This window comes from Plecotus auritus (assembly GCF_963455305.1).
Source record: "Plecotus auritus genome assembly, chromosome: 5".
NCBI lineage: Eukaryota > Metazoa > Chordata > Mammalia > Chiroptera > Vespertilionidae > Plecotus > Plecotus auritus.
The window spans coordinates 153,028,742-153,051,752 of NC_137776.1; the positions used below are offsets into that span (position 1 = coordinate 153,028,742).

General features: G+C 47.6%; 1 protein-coding gene across 2 annotated transcripts in view; it reads right to left on the minus strand.

Moving 5' to 3' along the window:
• GOLM1 (golgi membrane protein 1) overlaps window positions 1-23,011 on the minus strand; it is a 48,651-nt gene that overhangs the window by 25,388 nt on the left and 252 nt on the right. The window contains exons 1-3 of one of the 2 annotated variants that reach the window (XM_080670977.1): window positions 10,028-10,242; window positions 9,558-9,707; window positions 8,282-8,461 (exon numbers count right to left, since the gene is read on the minus strand). In XM_080670977.1, coding sequence (XP_080527103.1) covers window positions 8,282-8,461; window positions 9,558-9,686 — 309 coding nt within the window. In that variant the 5' untranslated portion in view covers window positions 9,687-9,707; window positions 10,028-10,242. Of the gene's footprint in view, window positions 1-8,281; window positions 8,462-9,557; window positions 9,708-10,027; window positions 10,243-23,011 lie in introns of those variants that run through there. The other variant, XM_080670976.1, reaches the window with a different exon arrangement.

The window sequence follows — 23,011 nt, forward strand, 5'->3', positions numbered from 1 at the left end:
CACACTGGAAAGCACTGCTTTGTGCGCACACACTGTGCGCGGGGCCACCTGGGAAAGTTTCTTCCTGTGGCATCATCAACGAAGCTTGGAAAAGGCCGCCCGTAACTTGGAGGCATTTCTGTCCCATTTCTGGCTCCCGGTGATGATGCCAACCACCCCGTCTCCCCGTCTGTGCCTCTGGCTCTCCCCTGGCCCTCGCTGTCCAGCCCCCGCTCTTTCTCTGGCCTGGACAGAGTTTTCTGGAGTCGGTTGTTTATGAATACAGGGGCATGCACCCAGAAATGAAATCTGGCCAGACTAATCTAAAATTTCTTTTGGGAGATCTGAGGGCAAAGGAACATTTCCTGGTACAACAGGGAAGAAGTCACAGTGATAATATACTATATAATTATTCTCTCGGGGCGAGGTTATCAAGAGGGGTGTTTATAGACATTCTACGCCAACAAAAACTATTCTATGCGGGCAGCGGAGGGACGAGAACCAGCAGTGACAGGAGGATTCGCACAGCCGGGAATCCGGTTCACCCAGCGTGCAGCTCCTGCTCCTCTCAGAAAAGGCTTGCACCCGTTCAGCTAAAAAGACAGAAGATGACCACGTAACCCAGCATTCCCACTTCTGGGGATTTATCTGAAAGAACTCAAAGCAGGACCTTGAGGCAGTATCTGCAGGCCCATGTTTTATAGCAGCACTATTCACAGGAGTCAAGCGCTGCAGCAACCGAGTGTCCCTCGATGGTAAAGAAAACGTGCACGCAGTAGACTACCGTGCAGCCTTTAAAAAAGAAGGCCCCAGGCTGCAGCATGGATGAGCCTGGAGGACACAATGCTAAGGAAGACGATCCAGTCACAAAAGGACAAATACTATACAATTCCCTCAGATGGAGGATCTAAAGCAGTCAAAATCAGAGAAACCGAAAGTGGAAAAGTAGACAGTTGCCAAGGGCTGAGGGTGCGGGGAGGGGAGTTAGGGTTGAATGAGCATGGGGTCTCAGTGTTGCAAGATAAAAAGTATCCAGAGGTCTTTTGTACAACAACATGACTGGTACACTTAAACTTCCACCTCGCCTAGTGATCAAACCCTTCCCTCTGAACACCAGAGCTGAAACAAATAGAAAAAGGAACACTTAAATGACAGATCTCGGATGTAACTAACCAACATAAAACAGTATCAATGAGATATTTTGCCTTTCTATTCACACTAAGCCTTCAAAACCCATTCACATTATAATTGGGACATGTTCAGTGCTCAACAGCCACATGCTGGCAGGGACAGCTCAGTCCCTGAAGAATAAGAAGGGAGGACAGAGAGAGTCCCAGGAGCAGAGAAGGGCCCAGTATTTATTTATAGCAGCCTCTCTCTCCCCTTCTCCGTGTTGCACCTGTCGCCCAGGCCTGTCGATTCCTCCTGCTGGCCGCCTCTCGAATCTGCTCACTTTGCAGAATTCATTCTACTCTTACCTCAACTCAGCACATCATTTTTGCTTCAAATATTTCAAGAGCTGCCTCCTCTCTGCCCTGCTCCCCGCCCCAAGGACACTTCCCAGGGGCAGGACCCACCTTTTAAACCCCCAGACCTGATCTGATGACCTCGATCCACAGATTAAACCCTATGATGGCTCCCCTGTCCTCCAACTCAAGTCCGAACTGTAAGTGGCTTAAAAGACCCTGTGTGAAGGGACCCCTGTGCTCCTGTGTACTCCCTATATGTTCCTAAGATTAATGGGGATAAAAACAAAAAAGCAATGGAGATAAAAACCAGCCTCACACCCAGCCACAAGGTGCTGTTCCCACCTGCTGACACCCTCAAGGGACATTCACCTGGCTTCCCGGGTCTCAGTGGAGGACAGCTCTCCTATGACTCCCACAGCACTTGGGCACTGCCCACCTCCACCCGCCTTCCCCCGCCCCCCGCCATGCCTGGTGGCGGACGCAGGTCGGCGTCTGTGGCACACAACCTTTACTGTGCCTTCCTCAAGAGGCGTGGAAGCTAAAGTACATTTTCCAGACTCATGCCCAGTGGGACTTAGATCCAATCAGATACACTCCCTGGAGACTGGAATGCTGAAAGGGTTAGAGGCTGGAGGCGCAGAACGGAGCAAGGAGTGTGGTGGCCCTGCGTCTGAGCGAAGGCCCCACGCAGCCTCCCGGTTCAGCCTCCGGGTCGGGCCCTGGGGCTGGTCCTGACAGGTGAGCCATCCCAGCAAGCTTGCTCCTCCAGGCCCTTCCCACCATCCCATCGGCATCTACTTGCCTGTTCCAAATCGTTTTTGCATCAAACAGCTAGAGTGATTTCTGCCTCTGACTGACTCCAGCAGACCCACTGACTCATCTTCCTGTAGCACTCAATGGGAAATGCACAGACAACAGGCACAGCTGGTCCCAACGGGGCACAAGCCCAGTGCCCAGCAGCGTCCTGAGCAGACAGACAGAACTGAACACAGAAAATTAATGGGGATAAAAACGGAACAGCTTTTCTAGAAGCCTTGCTTCTTCCATCAGTCACAGGGAGAAGAGGTGATAAAAAGCAAAGAAAAGACAGTGATCTACACAAGTCCCCTCTGGCCCTCCCAAACAAAAACAAACAAGAAAGCCGTCTCCAGAGGAAAAGCACCTTGTTCTCAAGTGCACAAGAAAAGCCGACCCGGAGCAGAGAAACTGGAACACCCCGAGAGCAGAGAGCCGGGTCGGGCCGCAGGGAAGGCAGTGGTGGAGCCAGCAGCCCGGGCCGCCCCCGGCCCCTCTGCAGGGCCCTGGAGCCAGCCAGCAACCTCTCAGGGTGCAGCCTGTACCTCCTTCTCAAAGGTCACACCTGTCTCCCCGTCGGCACCTTGAGAAGTTAAACGTGTGCTTGTGTGAAAGCGCTCTAAACCGGGACAAATGACCAAGCTGCTTCATTTTAGTCAAGTCCTTTTTAAGGGGCAGAGTCTTCCCGAGAAGCCACTCACAGGAACAAACACCAGAGGGAGCAGCCCCCAGCCCAGGCCCGAGGCTACACGAGGACCCACGACACCAACCATCTCGCTCTCCTTGCACTCCCCGCTCAGCAACCAGGAAAACCCACTCACCCGTCATGGACAACAGGAAAGCCCTCTGAAACGTGGTAATTTCATGCCACACCCCCTCCAATAAGGCCTGAGAGTCTCCTCACACATCGAGTTACCGAGTTACCGGGCAAGAAAGGAGAAACCTGGAAGCTCACTGAAGCCACCTCAAAGCAGAGGCAGCCACACGGGCGAGTGAGGACGGTGAGGCTGTGGCAAGGTGAATGGCAGGCCCGTTCTCCCTCCACCTTCCCCGCTGCCTCCGCCTGTGAGCTTCTCTTCTGGACACAGATGAATTAACCTATCCCCAACATCCCCTCCTCTCGTCTCCCACTCGGCCACCTTTCTTCTCTAGGTCACTGCTGCTGAAGTATGGTAGCAACCATACTTGGGTAAAAATTGCTGTTTAATATTTTAACCTTGCTGTTTTAGGTTCTGTACTCATTTAAGAGTTATTTTGATTTTCTGAACTTATGTATGATTGAATACTCCCTTGATGGCGGTCTGAATATCTCATTGATTGTGATCTCACTGGTCATCGAAGCACATTCCTCTGGGACCCAGGACAGATAGTGATCCTAAATTGTCTCAGTAGCTACAGAAAACAGAGTTTCAGTTGACTCAGTGGTCCCGGAATCTGGGCAGCACAATTATTCTGAATTGTCCAGGTGGTCCCAGATAATGCGTTTCTGTTGATTCAGTGATTCGCAGTTACTTTATTTTATTTTTTTTTAAATATATTTTATTGATTTTTTACAGAGAGGAAGGGAGAGGGAAAGAGAGTTAGAAACATCGATGCGAGAGAAACATCAATCAGCTGCCTCCTGCACACCCCCTACTGGGGATGTGCCCGCAACCAAGGTACATGCCCTTGACCAGAATCGAACCCGGGACGCTTCAGTCCACAGGCCGACGCTCTATCCACTGAGCCAAACCGGTTTCGGCGATTCGTAGATACTTTAGATAACTAAGTTGCTCTTCTGTAAAAATGCTTTTTCGCAAAACAGATTCCTCATTCCAGACCCAACGATGTAATCAATACCCTTGTGATATTCTGTCAATATAAGCCAGATGTGGCAAGCTGTTCGGTGCAGCGAGGTCTGGAGCGCTTTTGCTCCCTCGTATGCCGCCGGCTTTTAATAAATGACTCCATAATTCGACCTTTTTTGAGGCGTCCTTTGTAAGATGGGGGTTACACTACAACACTGCCCTTCAGGACAGTACTGTATTTCCATTACAAATGAAATGGTACTCAAATGCTTTGCTTTGCACTCCCGACTGCACTGTTCATTCACATATTTTTTTCATTTACGTATTTTAACAACAAATGAAAAGCCTAAATTTCAACATCAGATAAATGGCTGCAAGAAACCAGCCTAGCATGAGCATCACAAGTAAAACTGTAGAAAATGAAGCTACTTCTGCCTCCAACTGGTGGCAAGCAAAAATGAACACAGTAGCAGGCAGCTGGGTGTTCCCTGGATGAAGTGCTACTAAGTAACTCAGAGTCTTCTGATTCTTTCCCCAGGCATTGCAGAGAGGAGGCCATGTGTCCCCCCCGTGCCTCCAGGGCCACTCTTCGGCTATGAGGCAGCCAGGGGCCAGGGGAGGACCCAAGATCTCAGTAAGTCTTCAGACCCAAAAGGACTGGTCAGCCTTCCGACAACCAAGTAAGAGAATGAATGGAACCATCCTGTGCCGTCCTCAGACGCTAGTGCAGACCCTCACCATCGAATCTCCCTTAGCTTTTGCCAAAAACTAAACCCTGAAGGCCTCTTTCTACTGGGGCCCCCTAAACACTTGTTTGATACATACACACATACAAACCTAAAAAGAAAACAGCATTTCACTGCTGGCCGCGTAAAGACTATTCATAGCCACACAGATCTGGTGGTTTAAAACGTGATTCCCTCCCCCCTTCCATCTGGGCCGGCCTCGGCCACACACTTGCAGCCACCGCAGAGGAAATGGCCCTGCTGACGGCGAAAAAGGTGCCATGGTTTTACCCCAAAAACCATGTCCACCAGAACCTATAAATGAGCCCAGGAAAAGCCTATTCAGAAACAGGGTCTACGCAGCTGTGACTAAGTTAAAGTCCAGAGGGTGGGTCCTAAACCGATATGACAGAGGAGACCCGGGCAAAGCTACGGAGACGTGGAGGACACGCCCTGTGCAGACAGCGGCAGAGATCAGGGTGATACAAGTGCAAGACAAGTAACATCAAAGGCTGCCAGCGAATGCCAGAAGCTGCAAGAAGCCCAAGAAGGATCCTCCGATAGAGCCTCCTCGGTCCCGTGACACCCTGATTCTGGACTTCCAAGCCTCCAGACCACGAAGGAATAAACCTTCGTTGCTTTAAGCCAGTGGTCGGCAAACCGCGGCTCGCGAGCCACATGCAGCTCTTTGGCCCCTTGAGTGTGGCTCTTCCACAAAATACCACGGCCTGGGCGAGTCTATTTTGAAGAAGTGGCATTAGAAGAAGTTTAAGTTTAAAAAATTTGGCTCTCAAAAGAAATTTCAATCGTTGTACTGTTGATATTTGGCTCTGTTGACTAATGAGTTTGCCGACCACTGCTTTAAGCCACTCGATGTATGGTAATTTGTTAAGGCTGGCCTGGGAACTCAGACAAAGGCGACAGCTTCCTCCTGGCTCCTCTCTCCCTCCCTCCGTCAGGACGCTTGGCCTGGGAACCCAGCCTCCACAGGTAAAGGAAGGTGAGCAGCCATGCGGAAAAGCCACGCAGGTGCTTCAGCCCGGGCCCCGCCGAGGCCTCTGGTCACTGATCATCAGACACAAGTGAGGAAACCTTCTGCCCCAGACTTCGAGGCCCTCCGGACGGGGACACATGTGGAGCAGAGTACATACAGCTCCCCACTAAGCCCTGCCCAAAAGCAGACACCTGAGCAAAATACACATTGTCTGTCGTGGTTTTAAGTCACTATGATTTGGGGTAATTTGTTAAGAAGTAATAAATAACACGTGTATGTGCAATCCTGTTCACCTGAATCAGATGTAGATCTTCATGTCCAAAACCTAGTCACCTCGGCCAATCAGACGTCAAGGGAATCTACTACAGTTCCCTTCAGCACGCGTTTACGAAGAATCCTCTCTTACCTCGAATTATACTCCTGATTTTCTATCATTGAAGTGGTTGCCTCAACACCCCTGAAATAACAATGCATAATAAGCCAAAAGTTTCTAGGTCTTTCAAAATGATGTGCAAAACCAGATGTGTTCAAATGTATTTATCATTTAAAGAGCCCCCTTTACATTCTGTCATTTTCATGGCATACCCACATTTATAAAAGCTCGAGTAGAACAGTGATTTAGAAAAGCTTAGACGTCATCTATTTTTGTTTAAAGGGGGTGAGTGCTTCTCAGTGGTTAATCTCTGAGTGATGGAATTGCAGGTGATTTTAAATTTTTTTGTATTTTCAAAACTGTCTACAATATTTTGATAATTAAGAAAGACAACTTTTCTGAAAGTTATTTAAGGCTGACTTATACACATTTTTGTTGCAAAACAAAGCCGTATAACTCTTATATACAACTATATGAGGGCTTCCACCAAGTTGTAGCAATACAATATGAACTCAAATAATTGCATTTATGTATCAAGCCACCATAAACATACCTAATTCTGCAACAGATAAGGAGGCAAAAAAAAACAACAGAATGACAGTTCAATCCCCAACGATCAGCTGAGGCCTCAAAATCAAATGATCAAACTTTTTTTTTTACCTTAAAATCCAGCATCCTTGAGTCCCCTGCTGTCTTTGTTAGTTTAGAGGTCTGCAACCTTTCCAATCCATGCGATATACAGAGAGCACAAATCTTACTCTTCTTTGAGACACAAACACCCAGCACAGGCCCGGCACACAGCAGGGACTTCACACATGTTTAAAGACAGTAAGAAAAACAGCCAACGGGAGAAAAAGGACCCCTCGTGCACTGCTGGTGGGAATGCAGACTGGCGCAGCCACTGTGGAAGACGGTATGGAGTTCCCTCAAAAAGTTAAAAATGGCCGAAACCGGTTTGGCTCAGTGGATAGAGCGTCGGCCTGCGGACTGAAGAGTCCCGGGTTCGATTCCGGTCAAGGGCATGTACCTTGGTTGCGGGCACATCCCCAGTGGGAGGTGTGCAGGAGGCAGCTGATCGATGTTTCTCTCTATCGATGTTTCTAGCTCTCTATTCTCTCTCCCTTCCTCTCTGTAAAATATCAATAAAATATATTAAAAAAAAAAAAAAGTTAAAAATGGAACTCCCATTTGACCCAGTGATCCCACTTCTAGGAATATATCCCAAGAAACACCCATCAGAAAGGATATATGCACCCCTATGTTCATAGCAGAACAATTTTTACCATAGCTAAGATTTGGAAACAGTCTAAGTGCCCATCAACAGATGACTGGATCAGAAAACTATGGCACACAACCGAAGGACTTATATGCATGCATATAAGAATAACCAATGGATGCAAAACATTGGGGGGTGAGGGCATGTATGGGAGTGGGGTGGGGAGGGGCAATGGTAAGATATGTACACATATAATACCTTAATAAAGAAAAAAGCAAAAAAAAATAAATAAATAAAAAACTGTGGCACATCTACACAATGGAATACTGCGCTGCTATAAAAGAAGGAACTTTTACCATTTGCAACAGCATGGATGAATCTGTAGAGCACTATGCTAAGCAAAATAAGCCAGATAGAGAAAGATAAATATCACATGATCTCACTCATTTGTGGAATATCATGAACTACACTGATGAACAAGAATAGATCCAGAGACAAAGAAACACCAAACAGACCGTCTAACCTCAGAGGGAAGGGGGGGTAAGAGATCAACTAAAGGACTTGTATGTATACATGTTAGCATAACCAATGGATACGGACACTGGGGTGGTGGGGGCTTGTCCTGGGGGGTGGGAGTGGCCGGGGAAGGGTCAATGGTGGGCGGGGAGGAGGAGACATATGTAATACTTTAAACAATAAAAAAAGATTAAAAAATAATAAAAAGCCAACAGGAGGATAATCTGATGCTGAGACAGTTCTTTTCATTTCCCTCATTTATCACCATTGCAAAGGGTTTTACAAGAAGCCCATCCAGAGGCTTCATCAAGAGGCTCGTCTCAGGTAATGCCACAGATACACACACAACCGCTCACCTCCCATCGAGAAGAGCTGCACAGCGTGTAAGCGTGTCTAGAACACATTAAGAGAACACAGCCGGCCTTGCCTTTTCATCCTGGTGTAACTTGTTGACGCTCTCCATCTGAAAGTTGTGGCTGGACTGGATTTTGTCCAGCTGCTCCCGCTGCTTCTCCAGCTCCCCCTGGAACTCGTTCTTCTTCAGCTCCACCGCGCCTCTCTCGGCGGCCACCCTGCGGACCCTGCCTTCCAGCTCCATGATCCGCGTCTACAAGGACACCACAGTGTGAGGGCAAATGTCAGGCCATCCCTGGAGACCAGACCACCTGCGCAAAGACAAACCCGGGGCCCAAAGCCAGCAGCAAGCCTTACACCCACAGGCTGTGCCCAAGGCTCAATCTGCAGTCACCTGTGTAGAAGCTACAGCAGGTTTTTCTACAAGCAACGGCATTCACTGCTATGAGCTTCCCTGACTCCACTGCACGTCTCCATGGAAACACCACCACACCCTGCACAGGGATTTTGTGAGCTTTAAATAAATACATAAAATGCCTCATGCTTTACCAGGTGTGAGGTGCTGCTCAAGTACTTAGTTCCTTTTCCCCACTTAAATTATTAAGGGTACTGAACGACTCCTTATCAGACAAAATTTCCAAAAAGAGACTCAGTTCTCCAGCCCATCTGTGCAGAGAACAGGGCTCAGACAAAGGCTCTACACCCCTGGCAGGTAAGCAGGAGAGGAGGACAAAACACTCAGGGGCAATGAAGTTCCAGGGCTAAGAACCCAAGCTCTGACGTCAGACAGACTGGGTTGGAATCCCAGCTCCCCAGGTACTTTACCTCCCTGGGCCTCAGTGTGCCTACCTGTGAAATGGGAAGAATAAAGTCCCAACCTTGTAGAGTTGTATACAAAAGATGATGATATATACAATCCACTGTTAAAAACTATTCTGATGCTTATTAACACAGTAGGGAAAACTTTATTGGAGACTACCCCATAGGTCATGACTGGGGGGGAGGGGGGAGGAGGCAGAGAAACCATGCTCAACTCTGAATACAGCAAAGACAGCAGCGATTTACAGCCAAAGAACAGAATGAGGGGGTCAAGACATGGAAAAGTATCAGAAGGAGACATCTTGCTAGAACTGATTCTTGCTAAGTGGGCTAACAGGATTCTCACTAAAGGCAGACTGAGGGATGAGGAGCTTGGTCCGACATGGAGGCACATGCAGAGCCTGCACTGGCATTACAAGGAGCACACACCCTTGAGCAATGCCTCAGGGGGCGATACATGCAAACCCCTCGGACCCCACCACCCAGCAACGTGAAATACTCTACGGCAGCCACACAATCAGGCAAAACACCTGGAGATCCACGCTCCGTGAGCTCGCAATCCAGTAGTTGAAGCCCAGGACGATGATACAGGCCACCAGGGCGGCCAGCACGAAGGGCGGCGACTTCATGGTCCGACGCCCGTTTCCCAGTCCCATCATCTCATAGGCCAGGCTGAGAATCTGCCAAATAAATGCAAAGATAAACAAGCGTCAGTATTAGTATCCATGGCGGAAGCAGGCCATGTCCACCGTCACAACCAAACGGAAGCGTCAGCCCCAAAGCACGACTGGCGTCCTCTCCTCGACACGTGGAGCTGCGGAGGGAGAGCAGGTAGGCATTAACGCAGCGGGCAGCGTGGCTGGCTCCCGGCACACTCACAGACCTCGGCAAGTAACCATCTCTCTCATGCTTCCGTTTCCTCTTCTGTAAAACGGGGACGGAATTACTAAGGGCACGCAGCTAAAGTGTTTCTTGAGTAACGGGGAGTGTGAACTCTCACCGTGTAAGTCCCGGGACAGGCAGGGCCTGCAGGCAGAAACGAGGCGGGCACCAGCTCCCGAGCTTCTCCCCCTTATCTGCGGGGCCACAGCACGCGGAGCGCACCGCACACCCCAGCAGCGAAGGCTTGGAGAGCTGCAGAGAGCACCGCGTTCTTAAAAGAAACACAGACTCGAAGGCTTGGAGAGCTGCAGAGAGCACCGTGTTCTTAAAAGAAACACAGACTCGGCTGACAAAGGAGCCATCCATCTGGTTCATGGGCTTCAACCCAACACCAGGTCTGGCTGGATGCCGGCACTGGGCACCAGGGACAAGGAAAAGTTGACTTTGCCAAAAGGCTTCTGCTGAGCCAGATAAAACAGGACCTTATCAGAGGGAGGGCAACAAGCAGTAACCGCTTTCATGCCAGGTGGGGCCAGCAGTGGAGGAGGGGGGGGGAGGGAGGAGGAGGGGGAAAGACCACCAGGGACTCACCTTTGAGGTCAAGGTTTTGTGAGTGAGAGCACAGCAGAGCTCACGGGGCCTTTTACCCTATGGCACTTCTAAGTGTGTCACTGGGAGATGTCCTCTTTCTTAATACAGGCAAACCTTATTCTATTGCTAGTCTGTTTCCTGAAGTTCATAGGTGTTGCCTTTTTAACAAATGGAAGGCAGGGCCCTCCGCCGGCAGAGAGATTATGACTTGCTTTACTGCGGTGGCCTGGAACTGAGCCCGCAGTAGCTCTGAGGTGTGCCTGTGCAGAGACCTGGGCCCCACGCCTCCGCTTCTAATTCTGAACGTACGCAAGGCTGGGCCCAGGTGATGGTGTTTTATAATCTCCCCAGGTTATTCTCATGAGCAGCCACCTTTCTCGACCTCATTCTCGATGTTTCTGGGTGCAATTACAAGCAACGTTCTTGAATTGAGTTCCTGGACATGTCCTGAATCAATCAGCATACACTTGTCACCCTTTTCCTGGTAGCACATGATGGTTTGCTCCATTCTTTCTGAAGGGCAGACGGAGGGGGGGGGTGGGCTGTGAGAGATCAACCGAAGGACTTGTACGCATGCATATAAGCATAACCAATGGATACAAGACACTGAGGGGGGTGGGCAGGTAAAGGCATGTACTGGGGGGTAGGGGAGGCCGGGGGGAGGTCAATGGGGAAAAAAAAAAGGAGACATATGTACTACTATTTGTAATGCTTCAAACAATAATAAATAAATAAATAAATAAATAAATAAATAAATAAATAAATAAATAATAAAATAAAATAAAATAAAGGGCAGACTCGAGCACCTCTGTGAACCAGGATTTACGTAGCCAACCTCCTGCTAAGGGCCAGCGGGGTTTTCTAGGCTTATTTCCAACACTGCTGCCACGAGCACTCTGCATCTGCATCTGCGTTTGCAATCTCTTGTGCAGGTGTACAATCCCTTACCCACAATTCTGAAATCCAAAATGCTCTAAAACCCCAAAGGGATTTTTACTCACTCACCGGGCAACAGAACCTGACCTGAAATCAGATCAAGGTCTGGCCAGAACTCACCTGAAGCTGCTAAAAAATTGTCTTTACCTTCCTCGTGTGACTCTTCATACATCATGCTGCAGAAAAATCCGTGTTTAACTATGGGGTGCTGCTGCAGAGCTGTCACTTAACATACAATGAATGCATCCTCCTAGCTTCTGAATTCTGAAAGAACTCAGAATTCCAAATACCTCAGGCCTCCAGGGGTTCTGGGAAGGGAGGGGGACCCAGCAGGTGTGAGGCACTGACCAAGTGCTTCCAATAGGGCCTCACTGAATCCCCCATCAGTGGAGGAGTGGAGGGGTCGTCTCACCCTCTGCTGCAGCAGCTGAAAGATCCCAGACAGCTGTGGATAAACTTCGGTAAGTGGAACTGCTGGGCCGAAATGTATGCGTTTAACACTGACAGCCGTTCGCTCCTTTAAAACATGTAGCAAATTACGAAAAGGAAAACAATACCTTTATACTGGAGAATCCTAACAGACTCCCCCTTATGTCAACATCACGGACCCCCTGATATGATGCACTGGGAGGAAAATTCTGAGGAACTCAATTGCAGAACATCCTATAAAACTCGGACCAACACTCTTCAAATCGCTCAAGATCATGAAAAATAAGGAAAAGACTAAGGAACTGCCACAGACGTATCAACTACAGAGTCATGAGGACTCAGTGCCAGATGGGATCCTGCTCGGGATCCTAGAACAGAAAAAGACCATCAGGGAGAAAAACTGGTGACATTCAAATAAATTAAGTACTTTGGTTAATAAGATAGTGCCAAGGTTAATGTCTTAATTTTGATAAACTCTCTCAGTATGTAAGAGGGTAACATAAGGAGAAGATGGGTGAAATATATCAGGGAACCACCTATACTATTTTTGCAACTCTTTTATAAATTAAATTCCTAATAATGTTTTGAGAAATCTCACCATGTTGGCTTCCAAATTATTTCCAATAATTTACCCTCCCACCACCTGTAGGAGAATATCTGTTTTATCACATAAATAACACACAAACTTTTTAATGTCTGGTAATCTCATCAGTAGTAATATTTTTAAAATACATTTCCTTAGTTATGAGCATAAATGAACATCTTTTCATTCACTGGCCATTTGTACGTTCATTTTGGTGAAATACCTTTCCATAATCTTTGCCCACTTTAAACTGGAGTGTTCATCTTATTGATTTGTAAGAGCTCTTTAATATTAAAGATAAACTAATTTTTGGTCTTAATATAATTTTTTTCTCAATTTTTCATTTGTTGTTTGACTTTGTGAAATTTTCTGCCCATAGTTTTTGGCTGTTGGTGGTATTTTGAAAATAACCTAATCTTGTCCATCTTTCATTGCTTCTGGATTTTTTAGATTTAGAAAGACATTTCCTACTCTGAGTTTTGAAATATATTTACCCATATACCATATCTCCTCTCAACATATCTGTGATTTCATATTTATATTTAAACTAGAAGCCCACTGCACAAATTCGTGCACCAGTGGGGTCCCTTGGCCTGACCTGTGGGATCAGGCCAAAACCGGCTCTCTGACATCCCCCGAGAGGTCCCGGATTGCAAGAGGGTGCTGGCCACACCAAGGGACCCCAGCAGTGCACCACTGGGGCCGGGGAGGGACACAGGAGGCTGGCCAGCCAGGGAGGGACTGTGGCGGGGGGGCTCCAGTTCATGTCCAGCCCATCTCACTCAGTCCCAATCAGCCGGACCACAGCAGCAAGCTAACCTACCAGTCAGAGTGTCTGCCCCCTGGTGGTCAGTGCACGTCATAGTGAGAGGTTGAGCGACCTTAGCATATCATTAGCATATTACACTTTGATCGGTTGAACAGACAATCGGACACTTAGCATATTAGGCTTTTATTAAATCAGATCTTTCCTCCACTTAGAATTTTTAATGTAAGGAGTAAGGAAATACAAAGAATAAGGCTTTGTTTTTTGTTTTTTTGTAAGGGCTAGTCCAGCCGTGGACAAACTACGGCCCACGGGCCGGATCTGGCCCGTTCGGCTGTTCTATCCGGCCCGCGGAGCCAAAAGAACGGAGGGTTCTCTTGCTCTCCCCTCCGCTCCTTCACCAGCAGCAGTGTTAACATGGCAATGTCGGGAAACACGGCCACAGCTCCTTCTTCTGAGTGGGCGGATTTATATCCGCCCATTCAGTAGAAGGAACAACCTCTCAATCTTCCAGAGGCTCCTTGTAATGCCCGCGGACGCATCCCCCAACATCACCCTGGGAATGCGTAGACACGTTATGGTGGTGATGTAGGGAGACACGCCCCTGGAGAGCACAGTATCAGAGCATTAGCTAAAAAGGAGACCAACAACACTGTTCCCACTGAAGTTGATGTTTTAAAGACCAAAAACCTTTCAACCCAGTCTACATTGCCATCTACATCTATGTCCCGGGCATAATTTGGAAGTTGCACTAAAGAAAATGTTTAGCCAAAACCGGTTTGGCTCAGTGGATAGAGCGTCGGCCTGTGGACTGAAGGGTCCCGGGTTCGATTCCGGTCAAGGGCATGTACCTTGGTTGCAGGCACATCCCCGGTAGGGGATGTGCAGGAGGCAGCTGATCGATGTTTCTCTCTCATCGATGTTTCTAGCTCTCTGTCCCTCTCCCTTCCTCTCTGTAAAGTATCAATAAAATATATTTTTTAAAAAATGTTTAATTTACTGTTTACACATTTTGTTCTTTTCTATTTGTTTTAGTTTTAAATTATTTTATTATATTTCAGTTTAATTTGAAAGGCTTTTGTACCTTTCCTTTGTTAGGCAATTTTATTTTGCCTTTGCCATCTTCAATATAAGGTATGTTATTGTGCTATGATTCCTCCATTTTTTGAAGTTTCAAATTATAATAATTAGTGTTTACATTCTTCTTGTTAAAATGTTTGAAATGAATAAAACTATTGAAATTTAAAAAAAAAGACCATACCCTTTTATGTAATGATGTTTACTTTGACTTTATATTAGTTCACACAAACACTCCATCCATGCTTTTGTTCCGGCCCTCCGGTCCAGTTTAAGAACCCATTGTGGCCCTCGAGTCAAAAAGTTTGCCCACCCCTGTGCTAACCTGACAAGCTCAGGAAAGCCTTCGTAGTGGCCTTCAAACTCAGAAACTAAAGTAACCACAAAGAATGGTCTGAGCCCTAGCTGGTTTTGCTCAGTGGATAGAGCGTCAGCCTGCAGACTGAAGGTTCCCAGGTTCGATTCCGGTCAAGGGCATGTACCTTGGTTGTGGGCACATCCCCAGTAGGAGGTGTGCAAGAGGCAGCTGATTGATGTTTCTCTCCTATCAATGTTTCTAACTCTCTATCCCTCTCTCTTCCTCTCTGTAAAAAAATCAATAAAATATATTTTTAAAAAAATGATTAACCTTGATTAACTAACCCCTTGGACCCCCGGCTCCCCGGCACAAAAGTTGTGTGTTGCTGCACTGAAAGTCCCCTGGTAAACTGGAAAAGGCACATAAACACCGCAGATTCTTTCTGACTGGCTTAATTTTTAAAATTTGGTCTAAATTTGGTTAAAATTATTGTTGGCTTATAAGACAAAAATTTTTATAAGAGAACAGAGACCTCTTATTTTTTTTTTTTTTTAAGAAAAAGCATATGAAAATGGGCAACCTGCCAAATGCATCAGCCCCTTGAATCTCCTAGTGAAATATTTTTCCTTTCACTTCCCTGTTTTCACAGAGGGGTTTTTAATCGTATGGGCAAATAGAAAGGAGCAAGCAGATCAGGTTAGTTGTTTGACCCACGTCACCAAGGCGGGGCAACTGGGCTTCTCCGAGCAGTGGGGGTGGGGGTGGGGGTGGGGGTGGGGGACCCTGCACCTTTGTTCTTTCTCAAGAAACCTCCCCTGGAGGTTCAGAAGTCACGGTGTGAGCAAACAGACCTGAGAATACGCCCAGAGGTTGGTGAAGTACTTAGTCACCAACACACTTTTGAGAGTTTAAAATTATTCTCCCCTGTCCCAAGAATGTCTCCACGTCAGGCCAGCAAACCAAGGCCCAGGCACCACAGCTGGCCCGTGTTGTGAATCTAGTTTTACTGAACACAGCCATGCCCATTCCTGACGGTTGCTTTCTGGTTGCCAGGCAGAGGTTGAACAGTTGAGACAGAGATCTCTTAGGGTTATTATGAGGATTAAACCAGTTAAAGTACTTATTATCTGGACCTTTAGGGAAAGTTTGTCAATGTCTGCTCCAAACAATGAGTGTTAATAACCAAGTCCATTGTGTTCTCCTTACATTACTTTAAAAACGTACACAGAATCTCCTCCTCTCACTTTCCAGTCCGCAATCCTAAATAATGAAAGGCTAATATGCAAATCGACTGAACGGTAGAATAACCGGTCGCTATGAAGTGCACTGACCACCAGGGGACAGACAACCCAACGCAGGAGCTGCCCCCTGGTGATCAGTGCACTCCCACAGGGGGAGCGCCGCTCAGCCAGAAGCCCAGAAGCCGGGCTCGTGGCTGGCAAGGGCAGCAGTGGTGGCAGGAGCCTCTCACCCACCCCCCTGCAGCCGACTGATGTTTCTCTCTCACATCCATGTTTCTATCTCTCTATCCCTCTCCCTTCCTCTCTAAAATCCATTTAAAGAAATTAATGTGCATATTTAGTGTTATGTAGTGGAAACACCAGAAAGAAAGATGGATGAGTGAAAGGAACCAAATTCCATCCAGTTTTTTTCCAGCACTTGGGATTTTCTGAAGAAAGGCCGCCTCCCACATGCACACGAAGACTGTTTCTCAGCAAAAGCGCCCACATTTTTCCTTTAGTTCAGGAGTCAGCAAAATGCAGCCCGAGGACTGAATGCTGCCAAACACCTGTTTCTGTACACAGTCCAAAAGCTTAGATTTTAAACGGCTAGAAGAAAATCAAAAGAATAATACTCATGACACGTGAAATAACAGAGATCTAGATGTGATAGGCTAGACCAGTGGTCTGCAAACTCATTAGTCAACAGAGCCAAATATCAACAGTACAACGATTGAAATTTCTTTTGAGAGCCAAATTTTTTAAACTTAAACTTCTCCTAACACCACTTCTTCAAAATAGACTCGCCCAGGCCGTGGTATTTTGTGGGAGAGCCACACGCAAGGGGCCAAAGAGCTGCATGTGGCTCACGAGCCGCAGTTTGCTGACCACGGGGCTAGACCCTCCAGTTCTGATAGCACTAAAATCAGAGAACTATACTTAATTTTTTTTTCTAAATCACTCATCCTATATAATAAAAGGGTAATATGCAAATCGACCGAACTGCTGAACGACCGGTCGCTATAACGTGCACTGACCACCAGGGGGCAGACACTCAACGCAGGAGCTGCCCCCTGGTGGTCAGTGCACTCCCACAGGGGGAGCGCCGCTCAGCCAGAAGCTGGGCTCATGGCTGGCGAGTGCAGCGGTGGTGGTGGTAGGCTCTCCTGCCTCCACAGCAGCACTAAGGATGTCCCACTGCCTGCTTAGGCCCGCTCCCCATCAGGTGGACATCCCCCGAGGGCTCCCAGACTGCGAGAGGGTGCAGGCCAGGCTGAGGGACACCCCCCCTCAAGTGCACGAATCTCATGCACCGGGCCTCCAGTTAGTATATAATTTTGTCTCTTCTAAAAATTTGTCAAGGCAATACCTTTAAAAACTGGTAATAGCCAAAGTTCCAGCCCAACGGAGCCTCAAAAGACGGCTGCCCTGGCCAGTGTCACATGGAGCAGAACCACTCAGCTGAGCCAAGCAACCTACAGACCCCTGAGCAATAGTAAAATGAGAGTTTCAAGTTCGGAGGTGATTTGTTACAGAACAATAGATAATCACAATACAAACTGCTGCCCTGGCCAGTGTGGCGCAGCTGGCTGAGCAACATCCTGTGCACAGAAAGGCTGCCAGTTCGAGGTCGCCCAGTTGATTCCCAGTCAGGGCATATGCCCAGGGTGTGGGCTCAAGCTGGTCAGGGTGCATGTGGGAGGCAGCAAATCCGTATCTTCCTTTGCTCCCTCTCTCTCCCTCTATCTCTCCTCTCCTCTCCCTCTCCCTTCCTCTCTCTCTAAAATAAATAAAGATATATTTTAAAAAAGACAAACTCTCAAGTAAAAAAAAGTTCCAAAATATAAAAAGGAATGATACATACAAGCTATGGTGAGAATAGAATGTACAGAGGAAAGAAAGAGTAGAAATGAAGCTTTCATTTTTTATTTTTCACAATCTTTTTCTCCTTAGTGAGCATATTTTTAATACAAAAGCCAAACAATAACAATAAAAAATTAAGATGTGCCCTAGCTGGTTTGGCTCAGTGGATAAAGCATTGGCCTGCGGCCTAAAGGGTCCCAGGTTCGATTCCGGTCCCAGGTTCGATTCCGATCAAGGGCACATGCCTGAGTTGCCAGTAGGGGATGTGCAGGAGGGAGCCAATCAATGACTCTCTCTCATCATTGATCTTTCTATCTCTCTTTCCCGCTCCCTTCCTCTCTAAAATCAATAAAAATATATATTTTTAAAAATTAAGATGTAAGGAAGATATACAGTACATTGGTAATATTAGCCAGTTTTGAAGCTATATTTTTGGCATTCCCAGATTAAATCATGGTATTTTACAGCTTCCCCTAAAACAAAATGATTACACCACATGTATGTTCATGAATTAGAGAACAAAACAGAACTCATTCAAACAAATTCCAAGGCTCTCTTCTGTGCTGGAACCCAAGGTGCAAGAACGAGCTCTATCTCCCAAGGACAGACACGAAGAAGACACGGTCCCCATCTGGAGCTTTGGGCAGGTAAAGGAGAGGAGATGGAGTGCAGTGTGAGAATCCGTTTCTACCTGGGCACCTGGCAGTTACTCCCGGCCCTCTGCAATCGTCTGTAAAGGGGTAACCTTGGTGTCTGTCTCCTAAGACAGGTGTGAAAATTAAAGGCCATCATTCACTTGCCACCAAGTAAACACATGACCATTTTTAGTCTCAGTTTATTCGTTTAAAAAGGGGGGCAAGATCAGTTGTACCTGCCTTAATGGGGTTCTTCCGAGGAGCCAATGAAAGAATTAGCTGAGGCTAAAATAAGAAAGCAGCTGTCTGCAGCAGGGCTCAGGCATCCCTGAGGTTGCAGAAGACGCTCCAGAGCTGGGGAAGGGAATCCCAGAAGTTACATTTATTTTTACCCAAAATGTAGGATAGCAGCTATGTTTTAGTGATACAAGTATGACATGTAAAGTGGATTGACATCACTAAACTAAACACTGAAGAGGATATGAAACTTTATGATTCCTATAAAAAGCACAAATTAGGTTACACTCATAAACGCAAGCACAGGCAAACACAAGCCCGGTTTGGAAGATCCATGCTTCTCGCCCAGAGTCATCTCTGCCTGAGCCACATCATGAAGTAAAAGACTCTGACCTGCCGAAACCGGTTTGGCTCAGTGGATAGAGCGTCGGCCTGCGGACTGAAGGGTCCCGGGTTCGATTCCGGTCAAGGGCATGTACCTTGGTTGCGGGCACATCCCCAGTGTGAGGTGTGCAGGAGGCAGCTGATCAATGTTTCTCTCTCATCGATGTTTCTAGCTCTCTATCCCTCTCCCTTCCTCTCTGTAAAAATATCAATAAAATATATTAAAAAAAAAAAGACTCTGACCTGACCAGAAACAGGCCCCAAATACTCAAAATTCAAGAAGCAGTATCTGAAATGGGGTTTTACCTCCACTGTTATTAACAATGAATCCAGCCCTAAGTGTATATCAGGCCTTGAGATATAAGACAACAATAGCACATGTATTTGTATGGGGAGAGCTAAAGGTTATTTCACTGAGATACAACTGACATATCCTCTATACCAGTGGTTGGCAAACTCATTAGTTAACAGAGCCAAATATCAACAGTACAACGATTGAAATTTCTTTTGAGAGCCAAATTTTTTAAACTTAAACTTCTTCTAACGCCACTTCTACAAAATAGACTCGCCCAGGCCGTGGTATTTTGTGGAAGAGCCACACTCAAGGGGCCAAAGAGCCACATGTGGCTCGCAAGCCGCAGTTTGCCGACCACTGCTCTATACTAATCCTATATAATAAAGAGGTAATATGCAAATTGACCCTCACACCCTCGCACAAGATGGCCTCCCCATGTGGTCAAAGATGGCTGGCAGGGGAGGGCAGTTGGGGGCAATCGGGCCAGCAGGGGAGCAGTTAGCTATTGATCAGGCTGGCAGGGGAGTGGTTAGGGTGTGATCAGGCTGGCAGGCAGGCGAGTGGTTGGGAGCCAGCAATCCCGGATTGTGAGAGGGATGTCCCCTGAGGGGTCCCAGATTGGAGAGGGTGCAGGCTGGGCTGAGGGACACCCCTCACCAGTGCACAAATTTCGTGCACCGGGCCTCTAATAAAAGCATAATATGCTAATTAGACCGGACATCCTCCCAAACAACCTTCTGGACAAAATTGGGGCTGCAAGGGAAGCCTGGGTGCCAGGTGCCAGAGGGAAGCCGGTGCCAGCAGCTAGGGTAAGGAAGGCCTACTCTTGCACAAATTTCATGCATCAGGCCTCTAGTATAATAATAAAAGCTTAACATGCTAAGTGTCCAGTCAGCCATTCAACCAATGAAAGCGTAATATGCTAACGATATGCTAAGGCCACTTAACCTCTCGCTATGATGTGCACTGACCACCAGGGGACAGACAGTCGACCAGTAGCTATGATATGCACTGACCACCAGGGGGCAGACACTCCTACCGGTAGGTCAGCTTGCTGCTGGGGTCCGGCCCATCGGACTGAGATGAGCCAGACATGCCCTGGAGCCCTCCTGCAGTCACTCCCCGCTGACCAACCTCCCGCATCCCTCCCCAGCCCCAGATCATGCACCAGTGGGGTCCCTCCGCCTGGCCTGTGCCCTCCCACAATCCAGGACCCCTCAGAGGATGTAGGAAAGCTGGTTTCAGCATGATCCGGCCCAATCCGCAGGCCAGGCCGAGGGACCCCACTGGTGCACGAATTCATGCACTGGGCCTCTAGTAACATACATAAGTTTTAGGTATTAAACATTTTTTACTAATGAGAATGATAAAAAAAATTTGGAAATCACAGCACACTACAAAATGTATCATTATATAATATTTTACATATATATTCTGTCAGGCACTAATCAATCTTCAAAGATCTTAGTTGGAAAAAGTATTATCAACACAACCCTGAAGGGTTTTAAAGAAAAATAAGATCAAAATGTAAAAATCTGACAAGGTATGCATTTTTTTTTTTTTTCTGAAAGTGTAGGAAATTTCTGTGTGAAGCTAAGCAGACTCTCTGGGAATTTAGGAAACACTTCTTTAACTTCAAGCTAAGTCTCTCTTTTAATGTATTTCATCAGTAACTTGTAAGACTAGAAAACCATCACAATCAAAGAATGCTTTTTGGGGGCAAATGAAATACCACTCACACCTTCCTAAGGTGAGAGCAAAGGCCTATGAAGACCATTCCTCTCCTTTTGCAAACGTTTAAAAAAATTAACAAAGTGGGGGGTTTTTTTGGGGGGGGAGCGGAGGGGTTGTTTACCCCAAAAAAATTTTTCTTACCCCAATTATGGATATTATGTCTGTTAGGTCATTGAAAAAGAAATGAATCTTTTCCTCAGGCAACTTATTTTTTTCTAAAGAGAACCATAATAACAATAGTACAACTGAATTAAGGCCCAGGGCACAGGGGCTCTCAGCCCTTATCCCAGTCTCCCTCCTCCCTCCTGGTCACCCCAGGCAGTTTTAGGAGACAGGGGGGTGGCCTTCAAGCTCCCTTTCACTCAAGTGCCTTCGAGGAGCCTCCCTTCTCTGCTCATCACAGCCTGCGTGGTGACACTCCACCTTCCAACTCTCCCCTATAGAGGCGGTTTCCCCAGGCTCTGCCGGATCCGCTGCTTCAGATGCAGAAACGGAGCTGGAACAAGCACAGGATTGTCAGCAGGATCCGCAGGGCCCTCTCTGCTAGGGGAAGGTGGCACATAAATAGACTCAAGGTAGCCCTGGGCCTGACCAGGTCAACCATCTTCACTACGGTTTCTGTGCCCCGCACCCCCAGAAAAATATATAAATGCAAAACCTTTGCATTCCCCATCAACAACTGGACCAGCAGTCAGAAAGCAGATGGCATCCTTAGCTCCTAACAGCAACCTCACTGCAATCTGACCCCTCCCTCGCTCCCCAGCACTCCTTCCTCTCATCCTTGGTTGAGCAAAACCAATGGAAAAAAATGTGATCACTTCTCCATAGGAGAACAAAATATGTCTGGAAGAGCTAACCTTTCCCCTTTAAGCATCTTAAGAATTCAGTGTCTTTTTCACCGGGTGACACCTTAAAAATTGAGTTCTGGCCTTAAGGACACTAAGTGTTAGCAAGTTGATGGTTTCTATTTATAAATAAAGTAACATTCCTCTTCCCAATAGCATGAGCTTAAGTTTTTATCTTCGGATGACAGGAGGAGGAGGAGCTAGAATGCCCCAGGCCACCACAAGGACCTCCTGGAAATTACACTGCTCCCCAGGTCCCATGCTCCGAAAAATTCAGAAATACTAAAACTGCCTAAATTTGAGTCAATGTGATGGCCCCAAGCCAAACACCGCGCGTCACTCTCCAGCGCTGCTAAATATTTCATCCGGCTGTTAGACATGTTAGTAATCCGCCCCTAGGAATGTCCCTCAACATTTGCATAATTTCAGGCTGTAGGCCCTCGGAGACCCCAACCAGACAAAGGAAGTCTCGAAACGTCGAAAGACGCACAAGTTTAAGGCAAATTAAGAAATGGGACATCTGCAAGTGGCTAGCATCATCATGGCATTCCGAATATAATAATGATTCTTAAGATCCGCTAAAAAGACCATTTATCAAAATAGATTATTTTCCCCACTTTGCTTTACCAAAGAAAAAACCACACACACGTTAAAAATATTAAGCAGGGTGTGTATAAACCCCGAAGACCCTCTTTACAGCAGAGCAAAAGTTTTGTGGATCCCACACGGCCAAAGGTGGAAAAGGCAGGAGGGGACCTGGCGCACCCCTAACACGGGCTCCACACGGGCTCCGGCGGTGCGGTCCGAGGACCCGGTCACCTGCCAGGACACGACCGCTGCCAACGTGGGCACCCGTGGCGGCCGGGGTGGGGAGGTGGAGGGAGGGCGAGGAGGTGAGGTGCGCGGCGCCGCCAGCCCTCCCTCCTGCCCTCGTGCCCATCATGCCCACGAGACTCGCACCAGTGCGACTTTGGGGGACGCACGCTTTGGGCTTTGGATGCTGACGCGCGTGATCAAGCTAAGAACAAAAAGAAAGGCCCGCATCGTCCGAGACTGGCCTCCGCAGGGGCAGGCAATCCTCGCACGGCCCCTGGGCGCCGGGGGACGGAGCCTGGCGGGTCCCGACAGCCCCGAGGCGAGGGCTCCGGGGCGGGGAGGTGCGGAGCAGGGCCGAGCCGACTCCGGGGAAGGCTGCAGCCGGGGCGTGAG